Here is a 17,719-nt window from a genome sequence, read left to right as displayed (position 1 = left end):
GATGAGCGTGGCAGGCTCACTGTCTTATACCTAGGCATTTGGCCCAAAGGTATGAATTGCTATGCCTTTGCCAACTTCTTCACCACTCTCTGTGGGTCAGTCCTCTCGTCTCTTGATCCACCCTCCATAGACAACTTTCAGTTTCTTCAGTCTCTCTCACAGTGTTTGGCACAAAGTAGATACTCAGTAACTATGTGATAAATAAATATATGAACCAGTGAACAAAAAATATCCATTTCAAAACCTTCCAAGGAATGTCAACACTTAGAAGATAAAAGTCCACAATAATCCTGATGCCAGGGGCCCCCAGAATCTGTGCCCAACCTATTTATCCCAACTTCTCGGTGGTCCCCGCTCCCCAATTTCAGACATCCTCAACTCTTGTCAGAAACATTAAGGCAGGCCCAGAATCCTGGAGGCAATAGGTAAGGATGATGAGAGTGGGCTAGGCCTCTAACTTTACCTGTGTGAATGCTGGTGCTCTTGAGTAATTTTTCTTTTTTGCTCTCTTTCCACCTGGAAGGAAGCAGAGTATCCATGAGCCTCACGGATATACTCCAAAATAGGCAACAATTCAAGGCAGTGGCCAGAAAAGAACATTATCCAGTTAAATTCTATGTTAAACAGAGGGTTTGTAATTTCCTCCTTTTTAAAGGATAACTCAAATGAGGAAAAAATGGGCATGATGAGATCTAAGGACCATGGTCTCTTCTAGCTAAAAATTCTTCTACCAGATGTTCCATCTCCCACCCTGAACTTTGGAATCTTGTAGCATTTTCCCTTCAAGAATTCTCAAATGTCATTTTCTCAGACAAATACAAAAACTATGGCCTGGAAAGGGGCAGTGATTTCCCCGGGATCACCCAGCAACTACAGGAAAAAACAGAACTAAAACCCAGGTTTCCTGGAGGGTGAGCTTGCTCTTTACACAGCAACCCCATCGTGTGGAAGGTGGGAAGGGGGAGGCACTTGTTCTGAACAGCCTTCAACTCCAGTCCTCTCCCAACTGATCCACAGGGGATCTGCAGTAACAGGCTTTGATTAAGCTTTAGCTATGTCAGTCACTCAGTGGTGTCTGACTCTTTGTGACACCATGAACTGTAGCCTCCCAGGCTTCTCTGTTCATGGAATTCTCCAAGCAAGAATAATGGAGGGGATTGTCATTCCCTTCAGAGGATCTTCCTGACACAGGGGTCAAATCAGGTCTACTGTATTATAGACAGATTGTTTACTATCTGAGCCACCAGGGAAGCCTGTGAGAGCCCTTATTCTTAGAATATGGTCTCAGGTAGACACAGGAGAAGGGGTGTGAAGGCAGCATGAGAAGAAATCAGAGGTTCCAATGAGAAAACCCTGTCTTCCTGAGGACTTGCCACATGGGATTATGGGACAAGTGTAACTGTTTTCCTTCAAATTTCCATAAAATGATTTATTTATATTTTTATTTTGGGGAAAAATCATATAAAATTAAAAACATATGCTTACCAATGAAAATAAAATATGGCAACAATGAAAATTGCAGAAAGAATATCCATGAGAATCCACACAAACAAATAGTACTTTGGTGTCTGCAAAGCAGAGAACACAGTTAAGGACTGACAACTGGAAGGGAATGTAGATCATGTGGGTCAAGTCCCTTGCTTGGCTGTCAGGGATGGAGCAGGGGCAGAGCAGGGAGAGGAACCTTAATCCTGAGGTTGGGTCGAACACAGAGAATACCTGCTGCTCACCTAACATGTAATCTCCCCTTACATGTGCCAAGGGCTCTACAAGGACTAAAATACTTCACATGCTTCATTTCTCCGGACCCTAAACACAAGTCTGAGGGAGTCACAGAGATGTCACAGAACAAGTCTTCTCTAGACCCAGGACTACAGCCCAAGTTCCTTGGCTTCCAGTGCTCTATGTGTTCATGGCACACCCTCCCAAACCTGGCCGTGCATTCAAATCTACCTGAGCAGCAGCCTTTCATAATACAGCTTCCTGGGCCTCACTACAGACTCAGAAGTTAGAACGTTGGCATTTTTTACAAGCTTCGCAGGAACAAGCAAACAGTCTGTGAACCAGCATTTAAGAATCCTTCTTCTAAATTGTCATGCTTCAAATCAGTTCAATTCAGTCGTTCAGTCATGTCCAACTCATTGCGACCCCATGAATCACACCACGCCAGGCCTCCCTGTCCATCACCAACACCTGGAGTCTACCCAAACCCATGTCCATTGAGTGATGCCATCTAGCCATCTCATCTGTCGTCCCCTCCTCCTCCTGCCCCCAATCCCACCAAGCATCAGGGTCTTTTCCAATGACTCAACTCTTCTCATGAGGTGGCAAAAGTATTGGATTTCAGCCTCAACATCAGTCCTTTCAATGAACATCCAGGACTGATCACCTTTAGGATGAACTGGCTGGATCTTCTTGCAGTCCAAGGGACTCTCAAGAGTCTTCTCCAACACCACAGTTCAAAAGCATCAATTCTTCAGCGCTCAGCTTTCTTCACAGTCCAACTCTCACATCCATATGTGACTACTGGAAAAACCATAGCCTTGACTAGATGGACCTTTGCTGGCAAAGTAGTGTCTCTGCTTTTGAATATGCTATCTAGGTTGGTCATAACTTTCCTTCCAAGGAATAAGTGTCTTTTAATTTCATGGCTGCAATCACCATCTGCGGTGATTTTGGAGCCCAGAAAAATACGGACTCTCACTGTTTCCACTGTTTCCCCATCTATTTCCCATGAAGTGATGGGACCAGATGCCATAATCTTACTTTTCTGAATGTTGAGCTTTAAGCCAACTTTTTCACTCTCCTCCTTCACTTTCATCAAGAGGCTTTTTAGTTCTTCTTCACTTTCTGCCATAAGGGTGGTGTCGTCTGCATATCTGAGGTCATTGATATTTCTCCTGGAAATCTTGATTCCATCTTCTGCTTCTTCTGGCCCAGGGTTTCTCTGATACACTCTGTATATAGGTTAAATAAGCAGGGTGACAATCTACAGCCTTGACATACTCCTTTTCCTATTTGGAACCAGTCTGCTGTCCCAAGTCCAGTTCTAACTGTTGCTTCCTGACCTGCATACAAATTTCTCAAGAGGTAGGTCAGATGGTCTGGGATTCCCATCTCTTCCAGAATTTTCCACAGTTTATTGTGATCCACACAGTCAAAGGCTTTGACATAGTCAACAAAGCATAAATAGATGTTTTTCTGGAACTCTCTTGCTTTTTCCATGATCCAGGGGATGTGGGCCATTCTGGTTCCTCTGCCTTTTCTAAATACAGCTTGAACATCTGGAAGTTCACAGATCACATATTGCTGAAGCCTGGCTTGGAGAATTTTGAGCATTACTTTACTAGCGAGTGAGATGAGTACAATTGTGTGGTAGTTTGAGCATTCTTTGGCATTGCCTTTCTTTGGGATTGGAATGAAAACTGACCTTTTCCAGTCCTCTGGCCACTGCTGACGTTTCCAAATGTGCTGACATATTGAGTGCAGCACTTTCACAGCATCATCTTTCAGGATTTGAAATAGCTCAACTGGAATTCCATCACCTCCACTAGCTTTGTTCTTAGTGATGCTTTCTAAGGCCCACTTGACTTCACATTCCAGGTTGTCTGGCTCTAGATGAGTGATAACACCATCATGATTATCTGGGTCGTGAAGCTCTTTTTTGTACAGTTCTTCTGTGTATTCTTGCCACCTCTCCTTAATATCTTCTGCTTCTGTCAGGTCCATACCATTTCTGTCCTTTATCGAGCCCATCTTTGCATGAAATGTTCCCTTGGTATCTCTAATTTTCTTGAGGAGATCTCTAGTCTTTCCCATTCTGTTGTTTTCCTCTATTTCTTTGCATTGATCACTGAGGAAAGCTTTCTTATCTCTCCTTGCTATTCTTTGTAACTCTGCATTCAGATGCTTATATCTTTCCTTTTCTCCTTTGCTTTTCTCTTCTTTTCTTTTCACAGCTGTTTGTAAGGCCTCCCAGACAGCCATTTTGCTTTTTTGCATTTCTTTTCCATGGGGATGGTCTGGATCCCTGTCTCCTGTACAATGTCACGAACCTCATTCCATAGTTCATCAGGCACTCTATCTATCACATCTAGTCCCTTAAATCTATTTCTCACTTCCACTGTATAATCACAAGGGATTTGATTTAGGTCATACCTGAATGGTCTCGTGGTTTTCCCTACTTTCTTCAATTTAAGTCTGAATTTGGCAATAAGGAGTTCATGATCTGAGTCACAGTCAGCTCCTGGTCTTGTTTTTGTTGACTGTATAGAGCGTCTCCATCTTTGGCTGCAAAGAATATAATCAATCTGATTTCAGTGTTGACCATCTGGTGATGTCCATGTAGAGAGTCTTCTCTTGTGTTGTTGGAAGAGGGTATTTGCTATGACCAATGCGTTCTCTTGGCAATACTCTATTAACCTTTGCCCTGCTTCATTCCATATTCCAAGGCCAAATTTGCCTGTTACTCCAGGTGTTTCCTGACTACCTACTTTTGCATTCCAGTCCCCTATAATGAAAAGGACATCTTTTTTGGGTGTTAGTTCTAAAGGTCTTGTAAGTCTTCATAGAACCATTCAACTTCAGCTTCTTCAGCATTACTGGTAGGGGCATACGCTTGAATTACCGTGATATTGAATGGTTTGCCTTGGAAATAAACAGAAATCATTCCATCATTTTTGTCATATTGCTTCAGATAAACATACTGAAATTACAATTCTTAATTAATACATCCATTTCTCTGGGCTCCTTGCCTGAATCACTGATTTCACAGAGCTCCATTGTCTAGGTTATCTTGCATGAGTTTTCTATCTCTACAGCTTTCTGTTTTTTGTTTTTGGCTGCACTGGATCTTCGCTGCTGCGCTCAGACTTTCTCTAGTTGCAGTGAGTGTGGTACTCGGGCTTCTATGTGGAGCTTCTCTTGTTGTAGAGCACAGGCTCTAGGTGTAGGGGCTTCAGTAGCTGCAGCACATGGGCTCAGTAGTTGTGGCATACACACAGGCTTAGTGGTTCTGTGCAGCCTGTGGAATCTTCCCATTCCACAAATCAAACCTGTGTCCTCTGCATTGGCAGGCAGATTCTTACCCACTGCAGCATCAGGGAAGCCCTTAACTCCCTAGTTTGATTATCCCTTTCAACCTTCATCGCCTCTCCTCTAGTATTACCTGATGGTACTGGGACTACCATTTTTATTCTTTCGTATGCCATTTCCACCTTATCCCAAGGTCTTCCTTGGACTTAACAACAGTGATAATAATAACAGCAACATAAGCAATCATGATAATGATGAGAACAACTAACATTAATGAGAACTTAAAGGAGCTAAGGAAGTGTCTCAAGCACTTTAAGGGTATTTTCAAAGCTTATCCTCACAACAGCTCTACTAGACAGGTACATGAAAGTGAAAGTGAAAGTCACTCAGTCATGTCCGACTCTTTGCAACCCCTTGGAATTCTCCAGGCCAGAATAGTGGAGAGGGTAGCCTTTCCCTTCTCCAGGGGATCTTTCCAACCAAGGGATCGAACCCAGGTCTCCAGCACTGCAGGCGGATTCTTTACCAGCTGAGCCACAAGGGAAGCCCAGACAAGTACACTAGAAGCTCTTAAACCACTTCCGCTAAACTGAGGTTCTTCATCCCCTCTGGGAACCTGACTGATACATGTTTTGGCCTGCTCCAGGATGCTCATAAGGTGAACTGTAGAGTCACCAAGAATCAGTTATCCTTACTACCCAAATGGCTTAGAACAGTTGTACCAGTTGTTAACAACTGTGCAGTATAATTCAGTGTTACTAAAATCATTTTCAAGGAAACACATAAATCAGTGTTTTGAAAATCTTGTTGAAGACAGAAAAGGTCATTAAAATAATGAGCTCCAATTGACTTAAGTGTGAGAGAAACACTATGAAATGGGGTGGAGGAGGATTCTAAAAATCTGTATGGCTTCCTCATTCCAGTCATTTCTCCAAATGACTTCAAGTTCTTGTGTTCTAAGGAAACAAAACTTAGAAATCATAGCTGGTTCATTAGGTAGTATACACAAGCAAGAGAATACAGAATTCAATCAACTGAAACATACTCAAAGAAAATACCTGAATCTATGTCAAAAGTTGAATGAATATTTTAAATTAAAATGTGTGAGGTATGTGTGTGGTAGATTATTTATAAAAATGATCACAATATTCCTCCCCAAATGCAGGTCTTATGCAGTGTGACTCTGCTGTTCCTCTCTAATAAGAGGTAAAGTTTGTTTCTGTCCTGCCCCGCCATGAATCTGGACTTGACCATGTGATTATCTTTGGCCAATGGAACATTAGCAAACATCACAATGGGAGATCCTTCAAAAAAACATGCACTGGGGCTTGCCTTTCTCGCTGCTGAGAACCCAATGCAACCAGGTGAACATGCGCAAAAAAGCTGGGATATATGTATACCTATGCCTGACGCATGTTGAGGTTTGACAGAAAACAGCAAAATTCTGTAAAGCAACTATGCTTCAATAAAAAATAAATAAAATTTTTTAAAAAATGCTGGCTTCCTTGATGATGAGTAACCAAATGAAGAAAGACTGCAGTCATCCCAGGTAAGATTCAAGAAATACGGATGAGGCCATCCTTGATCACCCAGTCCAAACAAACTGGCTGAGACCAGAGAAATCACTCAATCGTCATACAGAATATGACAAATATTTGTCAGTTTTAAGTCATTAAGTATTAGATAGGTTTTTTAAACATAGTAAAATACTAATAGACTGTATATCATTTATCTCACAATTTCCCAGTTAAAATATTTGAATTAACAGACTGATAAGCAAAGAGGATTATGTTGGATAAAATTGCTTCTTTGTGGTATTTTTATCCCCAATTTACAAATAAACAAACTAAAGCCCAGACAGGTTAACTAACATTTCCAAGTTCACACAACAATCTTGGTAGGTAGAGCCAAGATTTGAACCTACATATTCTAATCCGGAGTACGGGCTGCTTAGGAAGGTCCCTGGGATACTGGCCCCATCTCCCTAAACAAATTGACCTTGGGTTCTTTAAAAAATCGCAAGCCAGGTGTAGAAAGAAGTTTTTTACTTACAACTTTTACACTCTTTGAATTTTGAATCATATGAATTTATTATCAATTCAAGTATTAAAATGAAAAGTTTTACTTTGTAAAGTTTTATTTAATATATCCAAAAAGACAACTTCGAAAAACAACTGATTTAGGGAGACAAGATTATGGAGGGGTGTGCTGCTTTCTAATTTATGTATTTTTATAATGATTAAATTTTATATAACAAACAAGTTTACTTTGCAATCAATTTTTAAAAACAAAAATGTTAGAGAAGTTTATAGTACATACATGAAGCAGGATAGTATAAAAGTGAAGTGAAGTCGCTCAGTCGTGTCTGACTCTTAGCGACCCCATGGACTGCAGCCCACCAGGCTCCTCTGTCCATGGGATTTTCCAGGCAAGAGTACTGGAGTGGGGTGCCACTGCCTTCTCCGGGGCAGGATAGTCAGGGGACAGACAAATGGAGAGGCTTCACCTATACCAAGGGACCTGCCTTTTCGGTAGGAGACCCTACCAAAAGCTGCCCAAGACACCAAGGAAGAAAGGGTAAGCAGTTTTACACTGACACAATACGGCCTCAATACAGTTCTGGCCCTATGAGACTGTGCCCTTGGCCCTGATCACCTCGCACCTGCTCCTGACCCTGACCAAGTCAGAAACAAGGGCTAGGGAGGCTGGAGGGATGGAGAAAGCAACCTAAAATATTTAGGTTTCTGTGCCTAAAGTTTTAACATTCAATGTAGTTAAGAGTTTGGGTTATTTTTGACTAGACACTTTGATCCTGAATTGAGACTTTTTGGTCACAAACTGGTACTTTAAAAAACTTTTGCAGGGAAGACACAGAGTCTGTGTCTCTCCATGCCTAAGATACTCACCAGACACTGGTGGAGACTCCCCACAGTGAAGCAGACAGGAGAAGACCCAGGGGTGATCAGGTACTAGGTAGGGAAGAGTTGGGGAGGTCTAGGCCAGGGGACTGTCAAGGCTGATGGGCTGCTGGGGGACAACGAGACCTGGGTGGTAGGGGCGCAGTTCAGGCACTGGAAGAGGAAGGCTTGCTTGATGGGGAGGAGGAGGGATCCTTAGGGGTTCAGACACCATTAGCAGAAGTACCTGAGGTTCCCCTTATACTTGTCCCCAGGGAGATCCCTGGGACCCCAGGCCTGGTCCCTTGCCCTCAGGGGCTTCCTCCAACCTCTGGAGCCCTCTCCACCTTCTCAGCCAAACCCTCTCCACTGTGGGGCATCATCCACCTCCAGGGAATCCTCCACCCTTCAAGGCCCCCTCCACCCAGGGAGGTCCTTTAAGCATGAGACAGAGTGGGGAGAAGAAAAGGGCAGGCAGGCTGGAAGCAGCTCCCATGGGGTTTGAGGACCAGGAAACTGCCTGGTGTTCCCCTACCCACTCAGCCCTAGGAACCTCCTGAGGCACCATGCCCAGCCTTCTGCCCTCCAGGGCCTGGTTTCCTAGTCCCTCTGGGCAGTCCTGTGAGGTCCCCCTCATCCCTCCAGAGGCCCAATCAACCCTCTGGACCAGGCTTTCCACCCCCTAAGACCCCTACCCCTGCCCTCCAGGGCCCTCTCTTCCCTCTGGGCCCTTTCCTTCCTCCAGGTTAAGCCGTCCGCCCTCTGGAGCCCTCTGGGTATCCTCAGCCCACATAGGTCTGCCAGGCACAAGAAGGAGGGAAGAGGAGAGGGAGCAATTCCTGAAGGGGGAGTGTCCCTCAGGATGTGGAGGAGCAAGAACCTGTCTAGTGTTCCCCTACCTCCTCAGCCCAGGTAGTCTCCTGGGGACCCAGACCTGATCCTCCACACCCCCAAACTGGAGGCACAGAATAGGCTCCCTTAGCTGGGTGGAGCGGGGGACACTCCCCATCCCTACCCAGCACCTTTTTTGGAGGCAAGGGTCCTGAATAAGGATGTTCACTCAGTTCAGTTCAGTTCAGTTCAGTCGCTCAGTCGTGTCCAACTCTTTGCAACCCCATGAACTGCAGCACGCCAGGCCTCCCTGTCCATCACCAACTCCTGGAGTTCACTCAAACTCATGTCCATCGAGTCGGTGATGCCATCCAGCCATCTCATCCTCTGTCGTTCCCTTCTCCTCCTGCCCCCAATCCCTCCCAGCGTCAGGGTCTTTTCCAATGACTCAACTCTTCTCATGAGGTGGCAAAAGTATTAGAGTTTCAGCTTTAGCATCAGTCCTTCCAATGAACACCAGGACTGATCACCTTTAGGATGAACTGGCTGGATCTTCTTGCAGTCCAAGGGACTCTCAAGAGTCTTCTCCAACACCACAGTTCAAAAGCATCAATTCTTTGGCACTCAGCTTTCTTCATAGTCCAACTCTCACATCCATACGTGACCACAGGAAAAACCATAGCCTTGACTAGATGGACTTTTGTTGGCAAAGTAATGTCTCTGCTTTTGAATATGCTATCTAGGTTGGTCATAACTTTCCTTCCAAGGAGTAAGTGTCTTTTAATTTCATGGCTGCAATTACCATCTGCAGTGACTTGGGAGCCCAAAAAAATAAAGTCTGACACTGTTTCCAATGTTTCCCCATCTATTTGCCATGAAGTGATGGGACCAGATGCCATGATCTTCGTTTTCTGAATGTTGAGCTTATTTAAGCCAACTTTTTCACTCTCCTCTTTCACTTTCATCAAGAGGCTTTTTAGTTCTTCTTCACTTTCTGCCATAAGGGTGGTGTCATCTGCATATCTGACACAATTAATATTTCTCCTGGAAATCTTGATTCCAGCTTGTGCTTCAGCCCAGTGTTTCTCATGATATACTCTGCATATAAATTAAATAAGCAGGGTGACAATATACAGCCTTGACATACTCCTTTTCCTATTTGGGACCAGTCTGTTGTTCCATGTCCAGTTCTAACTGTTGCTTCCTGACCTGCTTATAGGTTTCTCAAGAGGCAGGTCAGGAGGTCTGGTATTCCCATCTCTTTCACAATCTTCCACAGCTTATTGTGATCCACACAGTCAAAGGCTTTTGGCATAGTCAATAAAGCAGAAATAGATGTTTTTCTGGAACTCTCTTGCTTTTTCCATGATCCAGCAGATGTTGGCAATTCGATCTCAGGTTCCTCTGCCTTTTCTAAAACCAGCTTGATCATCTGGAAACTAATGGTTCATGTATTGCTGAAGCCTGGCTTGGAGAATTTTGAGCATTACTTTACTAGCGTGTGAGATGAGTGCAATTGTGCAGTAGTTTGAGCATTCTTTGGCATTGCCTTTCTTTGGGATTGGAATGAAAACTGACCTTTTCCAGTCCTCTGGCCACTGCTGAGTTTTCCCAATTTACTGGCATATTGAGTGCACCACTTTAACAGCATCATCTTTCAGGATTTGAAAGAGCTCAACTGGAATTCCATCACCTCCACTAGCTTTGTTCATAGTGATATTTTCTAAGGCCCACTTGATTTCACATTCCACGATGTCTGGTTCTAGGTCAGTGATCACACCATCGTGATTATCTGGGTCATGCAGCTCTTTTTTGTACAGTTTTCCTGTGTATTCCTGCCACCTCTTCTTAATATCTTCTGCTTCTGGTAGGTCCATACCGTTTCTGGTAGGTCCTTTATTGTGCCCATCTTTGTATGAAATGTTCCCTTGGTATCTCTAATTTTCTTGAGGAGATCTCTAGTCTTTCCCATTCTGTTGTTTTCCTCTATTTCTTTGCATTGATCACTGAAGAAGGCTTTCGTATCTCTCCTTGCTATTCTTTGTAACTCTGCATTCAGATGCTTATATCTTTCCTTTCCTCCTTTGCTTTGTACTTCTCTTCTTTTCACAGCTATTTGTAAGGCTTCTTCAGACAGCCATTTTGCTTTTTTGCATTTCTTTTCCACGGGGATGGTCTGGATCCCTGTCTCCTGTACAATGTCACGAACCTCATTCCATAGTTCATCAGGCACTCTGTCTATCAGATCTAGGCCCTTAAATATATTTCTCACTTCCACTGTATAATCATAAGGGATTTGATTTAGGTCATACCTGAATGGTCTAGTGGTTTTCCCCACTTTCTTCAATCTACCTAAATCTCACTCCAGCTGTTGTGCCACTGCTTAAACCCTTCCCAACCTAAGCCCAGGATTTTTCTGCCTTTTTTTTTTCCTATTGTTGTTATTTGGGGGTTTTTTGAAGAAAAACAAATAAAAGGAATCCAGATTGGAAAAGAAGAAGTAAAACTCTCTTTCTTTGCAGATGATATGATACTATACATAGAAAATCCTAAAGATGCCCCCAGAAAAGTACTAGAGCTAATCAATGGACACAGTAAAATGGCAGGATATAAAATTTATAGATAGAAATTCCTTGCATTAATATACACTAACAAAGAAAAATCAAAAAAAGAAATTAAGGAAACAAGCCCATTCACCATTGTAACAAAAATAATCAAATACCTAGGAATAAACCTAACTAAAGACACAAGAGATTTGTATGCAGAAAACTATGAGACACTGATGAAAGAACTTGAAGATGGCACAGATGAAAAGATATACCATGCTCCTGGATTAGAAGAATTAATATTGTGTAAATGACAAAAGCAATCTACAGAGTCAAACAATCCCTTTCAAACTACCAATGTATTCCTCACAGAACTAGAGCAAAAAAATTCATAATTTGTATGGAAACACAAAAGATCCCAAACAGTGAAAATAATCTTCAGAAAGAAAAATGGAGCTGGAAGAATCTATCTTTCTGACTTCAGACTATACTACAAACCTACAGTCATCCAGACAAAGATGGTACTGGCACAAAAACAGAAATACAGACGAATGGAACAAGATTAAAAGGCCAGAGATAAACTCATGCATCTGTGGTCACCTTATCTTTGACATAAAAGGCAAGAATATACAATGAAGAAAACACAATCTCTTCAGTAAGTGGTACTGGGAAAGCTGGACAGCTACATGTAAAAGAAAGAAACTGGAACACCACCTACCTAACCCTATACACAAAAAATAAACTCCAAATGGATTAAAGATTTAAATATAAGGCCAGAAACTGTAAAGCTCCTAGAGAATAACATACACAGCACACTCCTGGACATAAATCACAGCAAGATCCTCTGTGAACCACCTCCTAGAATAATGGAAATAAAAACAAAAATAAACAAATGGGGTCTAATTAAACTTAAAAGATTTTTTTAAAGCAAAGGAAACTAAATAAAAAGACAACCCTCAGAATGGGAGAAAATAATAGAAAATGAATCAACTGACATAAATCTCCAGAATATACAAGCAGCTTATACAGATCAATACCAGAGAAACAAACAACCCAACTAAAAAATAAGCAGAAGACATAAACAGACATTTCTCCAAAGAAGACATACAGATGGTTATTAAACACATAAAAAGATGTTCAACAATGCTCATTATTAGAGAAATGCAAATCAATACTACAATGGGGTATCACCTCAAACCAGTCAGAAAGGCTATCATCGAACTATAAATGTTGGAGAGGGTGTGAAGCAAAGAAAACCCTCTTGCACTGTTCGTAGGAATGCAAATTGGTACAGGCACTATGGAGAATAGCATGTAGATTCCTTAAAAAACTAGGAATAAAACTACCACATGACCCAATAATCTCACTACTGGGCATACAGCCTGAGAAAAACCACAATTGAAAAAGATACAGGTACCCCAATGTTCATCACAGCACTATTTACAATGATAGGACAGGGAACAAACCTAGATGTCCATCAATAGATGAATGGATAAAGAAGTTGTGGTACATACATACAATGGAATATTACTCAGCCATAAAAAGGAATGGATTTGAGTCAATTCTAATGAGGTGAATGAACCAAGGGTCTATTATACAGAGTGAAGTAAGTCAGAAGGAGAAAAACAAATACCATATATTAATGCATATATATATATGGAATCTAGAAAGATGGTACTGATAAACCTATTTGCAGAGCAGCAATGGAGACACAGACATACATAACAGATTTATGGACACAGTGGGGGAAGGGGAGGAAGGGACAAATTGAAAGAGTTGAAACATTACCATACGTAAAATAGACAGCCAGTGGAATTTGCTATATGATACAGGGAGCTCAAATCTGGTGCTCTGTGATAATCTAGAGGGCTGGGATGGGGTGAGACGTGGGAAGGAGGTTCCAGAGGGAGGGGACATATGCATACCTATGGCTGATTCATGCTGATGTATGGCAGAAACTAACACAATATTGTAAAGCAATTATCATCCATTTAAAAATAAATTTAAGTAAAAAAATAAAATATATCAGTCAGGATAGTTTAAAGTACATCTCAGTAATAAACCAAGACAAAAATTTCAATGAAAAAAGTCTACAACAAATTCTGGAGAGGATGTGGAGAAAAGGCAACCTTCTTGCACTGTTGGTGGGAATGTAAATTGACACAGCCACTATGGAGAACAATACGGAGATTCCTTAAAAAACTAGGATAAGACTACCATATGATCCAGCAATTGCACTACAAGGCATAGACCAAATCCAAAACCTGACAAAATCATAATTCAAAAAGACACACGTACCCCAATGTTCACTGTAGCACCATTTGTAATAGCTGGGACATGGAAGCAATCTAGATGTCCATCAACAAATGAATGGATGAAGAAGTTGTGTTACATACAAAACAATGGAACATTACTCAGCCATAAAATGGAATACATTTGAGTCAGTTGTAGTGAGGCGGATGAACCTAGAGCCTATTATTATTATACAGAGTGAAGTAAGTCAGATAGAAAAAAACAAATATCGTATATTAATGCATACACATGGAATCTAGAAAAATGGTACTGATGAATCTATCTGCAGGGCAGGAATAGAGGTGCAGAAATAGAGAACACATTTGTGGACACAGTGGGGGAAGGGGAGGGTGGGATGAATGAGAAAGCAGCACTTAAACATATATATTACCATATGTAAAACAGATAACTAATGATGGGAAGTTGCTGTAAAACAGAGTGTTCTCAATCCAGTGCTCTGTGACAACCTAGAGGGATGGGGTGGAGTGGGGTGGTAGGTGAGAGGGATGTTCAAGAGGGAGGGGACATATGCATATTTATGGCTTGATTCACACTGTTGTATAAAAGAAGCCAACACAACACTGCAAAGCAATTATCCTCAAATAAAAAAAAAATAACCTATCTAAGAGTGACTAAAAAAGCTATGGGATCTGAGTGAGATCTCATTCAGGGGAAGGGAAAGACCTAGCTCAGAGCAATTTAAACAGTCAGTGGAGAGAAACTGTTTTCTGATGCTGACTGTCCCACTCAGTCTACATAGTCTATACCAATTAGAAAAACAGGCTCTTCAGTCGTTAAGTGGTTAGGTAAGGTTCTCTCCATAAAAAAATAAGTGAAGGGATTTAGCTGGGATTACAACTCAAGACTTCAGGTCCTCAATTCTCTGGCCATAAGCAATAGCAGGACAGAAGAGAAAATCAAACTAGGTGGCTGGACACTTGCTCATCTTTTCTAAAGCATTTTGCTTAGGACACACAGTGCTTACTTTGGAGTCAAGTACACTGGGTTTGCTCCCCACACCTCATGCCACTGTCATTGTTGCTGTGCCTTCAGGAAAGTGAGGCTGCAGTAACACACCTCTGGAGTCAGACCTCATTCTGAATCTTGCATCATGTGATGCTTCATATTCTCCACACGGATACTCCCAGTGGCTAACTCAGAGGTTTAAAAACTACATGATGCATGAAAGGCACATTGTGAGGATTCAATAAACAGCAATTATTACACCAATAGTAATTTCCCCCTGAAAATCACAGAAGGATCTAGGTGAGAGAAGGGAGAATGGCACATCTCCAATCTCAGATAAGCCTCTGTCTTAAGTAGCTACCCTGGGGAGTGTATAATGGACAATGTCAGGGTTGGTGGGGGACAGAGACTTCTATTGTACCAGACTTGGAAGGACAATCTAGACAACCAGCTCACCATGAAGTAGGAAGGTTGAGTCATCTCATTCAGGACCTGAATGTTGTCTGTGGTCACGGAGGGAATCCTGGAGCACCAGGCCAGTGAGAAGAGCCAAGGTTCATTGACAAGGTATAAGTTGATACTTATGTTAGCTGCTCTATATTCTCTAGGAAAAATAAAAAGAACCCACAGGAGATTCAGAGTTAATCTCACTCTCATCACCTAAGAGGGAAACAGTCACTATAGTTGCCTACATCACCAGAAGTAGGTGAGAGTAGGACAACCTATGATATGACAGGCAGAATTAACTCATATTGCGATGAGATAAAGGACTGCATTTAATACCTTTGCTACTATGCCAGCAGTAGTATTTTAGTAAATTGGTTTCCTCAAGGAAAGAAAAATGAAGGAGGGAAGAAAGGAGGGGAGGGAGGGAGGAAGGAAAGTGGTGGGGGAGGGAAAAAATGGAAAGCCCTAACAAATTCCTAATGGAACTTGTCAATTTCCATGGTATAAATACTCACAATTTGCTCCCATAAGCTGATATGCACCAGCTCCAGTACACTATTGGGCAGCAAACGTACTTACTTCCATCAGAGCACTTACCGTCCTCTACTCTATGTGCCTTCCTATCAACCTTCTCAACTTAACTGTAAGCAAATTAAAAGCAAAGACCATGTCTTATTCAACTTTGAATATTCAGTGCATGCATGCTAAGTCACTTCAGTCCTGTCCGACTGTTTGTGACCCTTTGGACTATAGCCCATTAAGCTCCTTTGTCCATGGGATTCCCCAGACAAGAATACTGGAGTGGGTTGCCATGCCCTCCTCCAGGGTATGTTCTCGACCCAGGGATAGAAAACTCATCTCTTAAGTCCCCTGCATTGGCAGGTGAGTTCTTTACCACTAATGCCACCTGGGAACCCTCTGTATATCCAGTGGTGGTGGTGGTGGTGGTGGTTTACGTACCCTAATACCTGCCTGCAGAAATACTTAAATGAAGGAATGAATAAATGAATACTAATAAATTAATACAAAATAATTTGAATATTTAAATTTCAAATATAAAAAAACTTTACAAGCATGAGTAGGGGAGATGGAACACAGTACTTCCCAATGGCAGAATGAAATGTCAGTAAATATTTGTGCACTATCTGTAGAAACAGAAGGACATCTAGTCAAGTTGTCATCAGAGATTAAATTTCTCAGAAAATGTATCATGTAAGCGCCTTCAAAAGACTTTTTAACCCTGAGATGTTATAACATATTGAAAACAGCTCTGCACAAGCCTGGGGTTGAATTCCAGCTCTGTCACATACTAGCTTGGCAATTTCTTAGGCTCAGTGTATAAACCGTAAATAAAAATAACCATACAGCCTTTACAGGAGTGCTTGCAATTAGTTACCCAAAATGCTAGATTGTGTCTAAGACAATTCTACAGATCATTTAAAAATAAATTTAAAACCTAAAAATAAGTAAATGTTTTTTAAAGCTAAAAGTTTTTCTTAAACTTTTTTAAATTAACACACAAAAACCAATCACATGTCTGTATGTTAATAAGCATACAGAAATTGAAATGTAAAACAATACTATTTAAATCACACCAAAGAAAATTAAATAATTAGGCATAAACTTTAACAAAATAAATGAGTATCTGAAAATCTGTAAAATCTACAAGTCGCTCAATTGTGTCCAATACTTTGCAACCCAACGGACTACAGCTAGCCAGGCTTCTCTGTTCAAGGAATTCTCCAGGCAAGAAAACTGGGGTTGGTAGCCATTTCCTTCTCCAGGGGATCTTCCTGACTGAGGGATCGAACAAACATCTCTTACATTGCAGGTGGATTCTTTACCATCTGAGCCACCAGGGAAAAAAGAATATGTTTAAAACATGTGCCACAACTACTGAAGCTCAAACACCCTAGAGCCTGTGCTCCACAACAACAGAAGCCATAGCAATGAGAAGCCTGCACGCAGCAACTAGAGAACAGCCCCCACTCACAGCAAGTAGAGACAAGCTAGTGCAACAACAAGACCCAGCACAGTCACAAATAAATAAATAAAATTATATAAAAAAATAAGAGAAATCTTTGAGATCTAAGAGCAAGACAAAGAACTTTCAGACTTGACATTAAAAGCATGATTCATAAAGGGTAAAACTGAAATTAGACTCCATCTAAATTTTAAAATTCTGCTCTGTAGGAGACTCTGTTAAGAGGATGTTACAGTCTAGCCATACTGGGACAGAACATTTATAAATAACATATCCGACAAAGGACTAATACCTATATTATAGAGAGACCTCTCAAAACTCAATTAAAAAAAAAAACAAACAAGCGATCCAGTTAGAAAGGACATGAAAAAACATTTCACTGAAGAGGATATACCATTGAGGAATAAGCACATAATTATATGTGCTACATCATTAGCCATCAGAGAATGAAAACTAAAACCACAATGAGATGTCATTACACACTTAAAATGGCTACCAAAAAGTAATGACAATGCCAAAAATTGCTAAGGATATAGAGACTCTAGGTCATTATATACTGCTGACAGGAACATAAAAGTTTCCCCCCAAAAGTCTGGCAGTTTCTCATAAAATTAGACAAGTAATTACCATAACCTAGCAACTATATTTGGAGAAGGCAATGGCACCCCATTCCAGCACTCTTGCCTGGAAAATCCCATGGACGGAGGAGCCTGGTAGGCTGC

General features: G+C 41.5%; 1 protein-coding gene across 9 annotated transcripts in view; it reads right to left on the bottom strand.

The window, feature by feature from the left end:
- GDPD4 (glycerophosphodiester phosphodiesterase domain containing 4) overlaps positions 1-17,719 on the bottom strand; it is a 148,804-nt gene that overhangs the window by 25,738 nt on the left and 105,347 nt on the right. For 6 of the 9 annotated variants that reach the window (XM_059883236.1, XM_059883235.1, XM_024987544.2 and 3 more), the window contains 3 exons: positions 15,023-15,170; positions 1,486-1,568; positions 464-516 (listed from right to left, as the gene is read on the bottom strand). In XM_059883236.1, the coding sequence (XP_059739219.1) occupies positions 464-516; positions 1,486-1,568; positions 15,023-15,170 (284 nt within the window). The remainder of the gene's footprint in view (positions 1-463; positions 517-1,485; positions 1,569-15,022; positions 15,171-17,719) is intronic. The other 3 variants (XM_059883237.1, XM_059883238.1, XM_059883239.1) reach the window with 2 other exon arrangements.

Source organism: Bos taurus, chromosome 29, assembly GCF_002263795.3.
Source record: "Bos taurus isolate L1 Dominette 01449 registration number 42190680 breed Hereford chromosome 29, ARS-UCD2.0, whole genome shotgun sequence".
Taxonomy (NCBI): Eukaryota; Metazoa; Chordata; class Mammalia; order Artiodactyla; family Bovidae; genus Bos; species Bos taurus.
The sequence above is the reverse complement of the archived record's forward strand: the minus strand, read 5'-3'. Positions and strand labels throughout refer to the sequence as shown.